At 42.9% G+C, this 8,504-nt stretch overlaps 2 protein-coding genes across 2 annotated transcripts in view; both read right to left on the bottom strand.

Moving 5' to 3' along the window:
- The window catches only part of LOC123971410 (cytoplasmic FMR1-interacting protein 1 homolog), a 1,205,200-nt gene that overhangs the window by 1,046,736 nt on the left and 149,960 nt on the right, over positions 1–8,504 (bottom strand). The window lies entirely within an intron of this gene.
- scfd2 (sec1 family domain containing 2) overlaps positions 1–8,504 on the bottom strand; it is a 128,204-nt gene that overhangs the window by 85,611 nt on the left and 34,089 nt on the right. Inside the window, exon 5 of the mRNA XM_046050249.1 lies at positions 3,107–3,401. Within this exon, the coding sequence (XP_045906205.1) occupies positions 3,107–3,401 (295 nt within the window). The remainder of the gene's footprint in view (positions 1–3,106; positions 3,402–8,504) is intronic.

The raw sequence follows: 8,504 nt of genomic DNA, 5'->3' as shown, positions 1-8,504 counted from the left end.
AGGAACATTTGGGTTGGCTTGCTCTCTTTCTCTGCCCACTGTACCCTAATGCTGAGAAAAGCCGAAAAAATTTGATTCTGCACCAGAGAAAAACAAGATTAAGGACAGGAAACAAATCTATAAAGAAGTCTGAGGAACACTCATTTTTGCTCTCTCACCACCATCAATGTTGTTTTTGCCACAACTGAACAAGGGATTAACAGTAACTGCTTGGAGCTATTTACAACCTGCACACATCACACACACCACCCATGTACACCACAGACTGTTTGGCAGCAGCCAATCAGACTCCCAGTTTCAGGAGCGCAGCGGGTTCCTTATCCAATCGCACTTTTTGTTCTCCATTCGCAGCTTTGCACATGACCAATCCAGCTCTTACCACATGTGGTGTTGGCTGTGGAGCGTTAGGTTTAAGACCTCATTTCCCAGACTGCAATAAGCGGAGCCATTTTCTTGGATAAATACAGTTCAAACCTTTAATCAAAGCCATGCCTTACGACAACAATGCAGACATGGTATGCTGCGTAGTAGGTTCATCTCCCATGCACACAGTGATGGGAAAGTTGCATTGTGCACACAAATGCAAACATACAGATGTAGTAAGACTTCTTGAAAACCCCAAACTTGAGTTAACACTTTATATTAGGACATTTTGAGGAGTCTGTTTATGCTGCTCTACTGTACACTCTCTGGGGTGAAGTGCAAAATCAAGCACAGTGGTGAGAAGTCTGGGATATTCTATATTTTACTTTTTGTCTATGAATCCCATGAAAAGATCAAAACAAGCAATGAATTGGGCATACTAACGAGTATTGTCTATATAGTCTGATATAGACATTCTATATAACTTCATTGTTGTCCAAAAACTACACATTAAACAAACTTGCACAGTTCCTGTTCAGAGGGGCTGATGGGACGGCCCCCTGCACTTTTTAGATGCAGTGCAGTGCTGCTATAAAATGTGTCTCACACTAGTTTCACCTACAGCATGAATAACACTGAAACAACACGACAGTGGCGGAGATCCTCCTAGATATTCAGCGCTTCCTTAGAACTTCATTACACTCTTACACCTCCACCTGTCTGATGAAGATAACTCCATTTCAACACCGCCCCACCCCCCCAGCAACACGGCCGCCACATGTGAAGTCGATTAGATGAACGGTTCTCGACATAATCGCAATACAAACAGACACACAGATTCCTGCCTTTACTAGAGAGATGAGTAAGCAGCACTTTATTACCACGAACCTGGGCACTGCAGTTTATTTTGAGTCAATTCAATGTACACTGTTCTGCTGCCCTAAATCCTCAGTAGCGCGCCAAATCTGCCGCTGAAAATAGTCCAATACACCATTTACTTATGTTTGAGTATTTTTTTCTAAAAACTACAGTGCACTGCTGTTTTAAAAATAAATGTATGCATTCATCACCTATTTTTAAAGATTTACATCTTTAGTAGGAACCAATGGGCTTGGAGCTCAGTGTCAGAGACATGGTAGGCTTGGCTGACAGGAAACATGGAATAGACAACAAAACCACAGTGTACAGTTGCCTGAGGAACACCATTTCCTGAAGATGCTTTTTAATTAAGTTCTCAGAAGGAGGTAGTTAGTGGGGTCGGGGTGTGTTGCATTAGCCTGTCCTGCGAACTGTCCTAAACTTATTTCTTCTCTATGTATGTTGTTCTTGTGTTTCTGCACCCTGTTTGAGCGTGCACTGTAGCCAAGGGGAACAAAATAGAAGAATTTATAAAAACATTGTTCTCATGGCGACCAGGTTTCATTCACCGTCTGGTTTCCATTTGAGTCCTTTAATTGGGGAGAATGTCACAATCTGTGTTTTGCTCTGCATGCGGAGAGAGAGACGACCTCCCGCCTCTTGTTACCCCAGCCAAGCACTTCATCGACTGCCGTATAAACTCTCATACAGACACTCGTGCATGTGCATGCAAACGCACAAATCTAAAAGCAGACTGCTGAATTCCTCTGAATGGGCAAGACGTGCGCATGTGCGCACACACACACACACACACACACACACACACACACATAGCTTTTTCTGTCTAAAACACACCTGGCACGCTATGACAGGGTAATTTCCAATGAAGTGTTTATAACAGAGAGTCAGGTTTTTAACATGAGCCACATCTCTGAGCTGGTGCCTGCCAAGAGGCCCCTCAATTCCAAGCTGCACTTAGCCAAGTGGAACAGGAAGAGAGAGAGACAGAGTGTGAGAAGGAAAAGAGTGAAAAAGAGCAAGAGGGATCAACAATCTTTATTGGTGCTTTTCATAAATTTACCAACCCTATATATACTATATGAGCTTATGTGCGATATGAGATGAAAACCCCAACAGCAGTGACAGGGTGTGTGCTAAGGTACAGAGTGGGCTAAAACTAAAAGTAGCTCTAATTATGAACTATGTGGCAGGGGAGGAGACCGTGTGTGTACAGGCTCAAGGTTAAAGACGCTATTACTCTGGGAGGTACTGACTGTGGTGTGGAGGTAGACGGTTAATTCATCTTAAGGGCTGGCCTTGATCTGCTCTACCACACAGTTACCAGCTCTGCTAAACCAGCAAATACTCTAGAGCTGCACAGAGGAACCAAAGAAACCAGTACAAACACAGACACTGGTGCCTAATAGCAAGTTTGTACAACAAATAAAAAGTATTCCTATCTCTGGATGCTGTACAGGTAAATGTACTGCCATTGCAAAGGAGATGTAGATGTAAAAGTGAAGGGACCTTTCTCTCTCACACTATTTCTCTCTCACACTTATCCACATACACAACATTCGGACATTCCCACACTCGATTATTTGTGTAGCTGCTTGTCAAACTAGCCAGAAAGTGTGTGCGTAGGTGTGTGTGTATGTATGAAATGAGAGTGACGCAAGGATAGAACGAGAGGGATGGGGTGTGAAGAAAAAAAAACTCCCATTAACAGCACTGGAGGCAGACTGAGGAAATAAACAATCAGCTGTTCCCACTCTCCTACTCCACTTTCTCTCATCGTAGTAGTGTGAATGTGGCCTTAGACCATCAGCAAATTTGGCAACCTGGAAGTAATCGTGAAATTGTGATCACGTTAACGCTCTCTCACCGGTGAGTTTTTGGAGCAAGGGGCTGAGTTTGGTCTCTTGGGTGATGACCAGGGTAAGCACTCCTATCAGCTCCCTCTCCAGCTTCTCCAGCTCCTCCTCCTCGGTATCATGGTCTGCGGACTGTGCCTCATCAGCCAGGGAGTACAGGTAAACCAGCAGGAGAATCAGCTCATCGGGCCCGCATTCATCCTCCTTGGACCTCGACCCCAAGGCCGCGCTGTCCTCGCCGCCACGGGGCTTCATCAAGGGCAGCAGCTGCCTCAGCACAGATGGGAAGTCAGAGTCTCCTAGAGCCTGTGACACCCGCACACAACACACAGACATACATGGCAAACAGGCAGTTAGTCAGAAGATTTTTGACCCTTCTAGAGACATGTAAAGGTGGCATATGATACATTTTTACAGCACCTAGCACAAAAAGACCAAGGGCCATATAGGGATTTTGATTAAGAGGAAACTCCACTGATTTCACACATCAAAGTCTGCTTACAGGTCTAGGGGAGTACTGCTAAATATTGTTGTATAAAGCCCTTTGTGGCTCAAGAGGGAACTGCGCAAAGTCTGATGTCAAAGTGATGTTACTTGAGATATTGTCAGCTGGGGGCGTTCTGGGAGTGTGGAGTTAGAAAGAAGTAGGCTTACCAAACCTCTCAACCTCGGTTCACACCTGTGTACCAACGTGTAAGACAGTGCTCTACACCATCATCACCATAAGACCAAATTATATAATATAAACTTTAATTTTCAAATCTATTTAGAGTGACTGTCTCTGATGCTACATGTCCTTCTGTTATGTCTGGCTATGTTTGTTATTTTTTTTTGTTTCTGCACTACTCAGGAGATCTTGACCTCAATGGCATTAGCTGATTAAATAAGGGCTCAGCAAGGAGCACTGAGGCTGTTCTGGAGGCTTGTGGTGGCTCAACAGTATGTATGTATGAATGTATGTAAAGACTGGAAACGGGGAGACCGTTAATACACACGTTTTATCTTGTTTGTCTAGTCCGTATAAAAACTTAAGTGTAAAAATATACATGTTGATTAATTGATTAATTAGCTGCGCCCCCCTGTTGAGTACACTGCACTGTGATGCAAAGAGTACTTACATCATTTGATACTGCCTTTTCATTAGTCTGCATTCTTATTAGTTGGTGCCGTTATGTCTGCTGTAAAAATATTGTAAGTGTTTAAATGAAGAGCACAGAGTGAGTGAGGTCATCGTTCCATTCGCTAATTTTACAGCTCTGTGAGTAGTTGAGGTAACGCTTAGTTTTGTTTCATTCTCTTGTTGGATTTGCATGGGCACTGAACTGTTTTCCCTCTTTCCTCCCCCTTTCTCTATTACACACACACACGCTCTCACAAACTCACACTCGCACTCACACTTGCGCGCGCGCGCACACACACACACACACACACACACACACACACACACACACCCCATTTGGGGCAATGTTTAGGTGCAGTGACCTGTTTTTGTGAGCCTGTCTGAGCAGGTCTGAATAGTCCCTCACAACAGTTGCTGTAGCTCACCGGGCCGTTTACAGAACACTAGCCAGTCTCACAACAAGGCTGAGCTCATAGACACATAAAACAAGGGTGTGGAGCTAATCTGTCCGATGAACAGCATGAAAATTTTATGAAAAATAGAGCTGAAACTGGGAAATGCTTCACAGAGGGGAAAAATAAAGCAGGGAAGAAAAGAAGATACTGAGATATTACAAGAGGAATTACGCTTCAGATGGTAGTATAAAGAGAATGATTGTTGACAGAGGACAGTATGTTTGTGTCGGATAGAGCTACAAATGCCCCGGTGGATATATTTCATTTTAACGAGGGATTCCTCTGTGCAGAGCTTTGTGTTCCTCTCACCAAGACAAACAGGCTCTGAGAACGAGGGGCTTTGGACCTTGTGGTGGGCCCACTGGGGGGATCTTGTGTCTGACCCAGAAGAACTCTGCCCTGAGCCAAAGATGCAATATAATCAGATGCAAGACAGAGAGCCAAAGCCACAGAACTGACTAACTGTCCCCCATGAAGTAGTGGCTGAGGAGACTTTGTCCCTCGTGGAGACTGTTCACAATGCAAGGTCTAAATCAGTGACTCTGTTGATGTTAGGGATTTCCTTTATGATAAGTATGAACTTAAACTTAACATCACAGTTACAGTCATTGCTGCATGAACAGACACAGCTGAAGGTGACATCTGCATCAGTCACATCCAAGGTATCTTGGAACACGCTCTCCTGTTAAGTCTGTTCACTCCAAATACTCCTCCCTGCCTCAGACCCCAGCCAACCACTCGCCCCTCTGGACCATTCAAAAACAATCTCAGCACACATTTTTCTTCTTAAACATTGTGAAATCAAATACCTCTCAGAGTTGCACTCATTCTAACTGCCAAACAATGTTTGGGATCTTTCCCTTGCCTGGTGGCCGGCAGTGAGGAGAAAAAGGCAGAGGACATTAACGGTTTCTTGTTGAATTGCAAACTGCTAAGCACTTTCTCTTTCATCTCTCACTTTAGAAGTATTGATCGCCTACACATCTGTCAGTACATGTCCAGGAGGACATTGATATGATCCTCAGGGCTCTCAAAGAAGCGTGCCACAGTCATCAAATTATATTTTCATTTTAACCAGATCTGGCCTTATACCCTGCTGGCATCTTACTTTGGTATCAGAAGCTCTCAGTATGGGTCAGCGGAGTGAGGAGGAGCTGAAAGAGGAGCTCTGGAGGGACTCTGGGCCTTCACATCATTTGTCAAGAAGTACTTCTCTAAAACCTGAACGAGTGTTGCCTCCTGGGGCTCTGAGCACACAGTAACAGTATATGTTCTCAGTTGTAGGCATCCAATTATTTTTGTGTATTGTTCTTTAACATGTGGTCTTAACTACTGTTTGACAGGTTGGTCAGTGTAGCTGCCAGATAGTGAAAAGATTGTTGATTTGATCAAAGTTATCCTTATGCAGTTTTATCTTGCTGCTACTGTGGATACAAGTATTGATTGATTAAAAGCAGAAACATGCCTGTAATAATTTATAATTATCATGATATTTGAGTGTTTAGAAGAGGCTTGTTAGATATATATCCCTTTTTTTTTTTCTATAAAAAGGGCTGTCTCATGAGCCCTCAGATTTATCTATGGACCCTTTGGGGTGGGGGGACCACTGGCCACATAGCCAACAGCTGTAAGCTAATAAGGCTGTTCACATTTTTTTTGTCAATAGAAGAGTCAATTTTATTTTTATATAGCTTCACTTAATCACTTTGGTCTTCTTTAATCCTGGCAGAGTGTCTCATGAAACTGCAGAAAAATTAGGAAAACTGAATCCGAAGTTTGAAAATTTAATTTGTAGACAAAAGAAAAGATTGGAATTCATTCCACAAATGTATTTCTTGAATGAACTTGCAACACAAGTTACAATACATGAAATCAACATTTTATAGGCTACTATGCTTAACCATATGTTAACTGTGTAGTCTGTGTGTATGTTTTTACGGGCAAGAGAAAGCATGCGCTGTAACTGGGTCCCTTCAGAAGATCTATAAATGCTGCTGTCAGCTGCATGCCATGGCGCCAGAGCAGGAAATGGAGGTCTTTGGTACAGAACTTAGATTGAACTGAGTGAAGCTGAGTGGGAAGACTGACTAAAGCTCTTTCCAGCACTGAAGCTAAACTCAACAAGGCCCGACTCACAGCGCTGGCACACAGGCTCACTGGAAAGGTAGTGTACTGTACACCTCTGGGAACAGAATGAAGTAGAATACAGTATGCTTTCCAAGGGTAACACAATCAGAGTACTGCACTCAGATATTAAGTGTTTTATTTCACTTGATTCATTTTACCGTTGAAGTAGCTTACTTTGCAATTTAAGCATTTACAAAAGACAGGGCCAACAGAATTGAGTGGCTAGACTTTGTGCCATCTAGACCAGCTAAAACATTTAAATATTTTTTACAGGTTTAAAAAGTTAAAGCATCAATAATGAAATGCTTAAAAAAAGAGCCTGTTCAAAAAATTCTTTCAGTTTTATTTTAGCTAACTTTTCAAGGATATCTTTCTACCAGAATGTCTGGTATCTATCTTTCCAAAATCTATGTGACATCTTCCTCAGGAAAGCCAACAAAAATACTCTCAGTGACAGACTCTAAAAGAATGCTGCTAAATTCATGTGGCGTTTAAGGTCCACTGTGCAGATGCAGGGGCAGTGATCATGGCCTGATCTACAGAATTACTGCAGTAATAGCAGGAAGCTAACGTTATTATTACACACCATTACAGCGCTGGTCCTGCTGCCATGGTCTAATGTGACTATTACAAACAATTATAGAGTAACGATGGCATTGCTCTGTCAAAACAATACTAATTTTAGCGCTTGCAATTACTCAAATAAAGCCATTACTTTAAATTACTTGAGAATTTCTTATCATGACACATTTCCCAAAGAAAAACTGACGTTGAATAAAAATATAGAACAGCTCTTTGTTCTCTGAATAGGCTCAGCAGATTGGCTGATGCTAAATTTGCAGCTGGATTATTGGTATATGACTGAAGCATTTACGCTTACGCCAATCATGAGCCAATCACGTGCACCAATCATGAGCTCTCTCTTGCATTATGCACTGGTTTGAATAGCTATCCCAGTGACTGACAGATTACGGTTTGGCAGTTCCAACCATCTTGGGGTCCATAAAGGCTCAATCTCACCCAATCACTGAGAAGGGCCAAACTCCGCCCCTACCCAGAGCAGCCTTAACAGGAAACCAGCTCCAGATGCAAACCCTGGAGGAAGGTGAGCGTTTCAGATGCAGCACAGCGCGCTAAACAGAACCAGGCCTTGCTTGCCTTGCTCCCTGCCTGCACAATGAACCTTTTTTCTGGGCCCGAGGGCAGGGGGAGGGGCAGGCATTGGAGGTGGGGGTCCTTGAGGGAGCATGAACAAAGTTGGCTATAGGTCAGTTGTTCTAGTCAACCAAAAACACCCTGGACAGGAGTCACCTTACATGGTTGTCAGACAGTTGATCATTACCATAGCAACTAGAAAAAAAAAACTGATTTGCATTCTTTTGGAAAAGCACACATGTGCCTCATTTGCAAATGTGTAATCACATCCAATTTGCATTCACAAATAACAACACGCACAGCTGGAAGGGATACAAGCAAACCTTCTAAAAACAAAATACATAAATCTTGACTAAACTCTGACTCAAAATTATGTACAGCAAGCTTGCTATTGATATGTAGTAGAACAGCTGGGAAAAAAAACAAGTATGTCTTCACTCTCAGAGACACTGGCAGGATTTTCAACATGTAAACAGCCTCAAAACTCAGAGCAAACTCACAAATGCTCCGACAAGACATTTTGTGGATGAGTGTGCCTGATCTGAGCCTGCC

Source organism: Micropterus dolomieu, linkage group LG05 (assembly GCF_021292245.1).
Source record: "Micropterus dolomieu isolate WLL.071019.BEF.003 ecotype Adirondacks linkage group LG05, ASM2129224v1, whole genome shotgun sequence".
Lineage (NCBI taxonomy): Eukaryota > Metazoa > Chordata > Actinopteri > Centrarchiformes > Centrarchidae > Micropterus > Micropterus dolomieu.
Note: the sequence above shows the minus strand (reverse complement) of the source record. Positions and strands in the feature narration are given on the sequence as shown.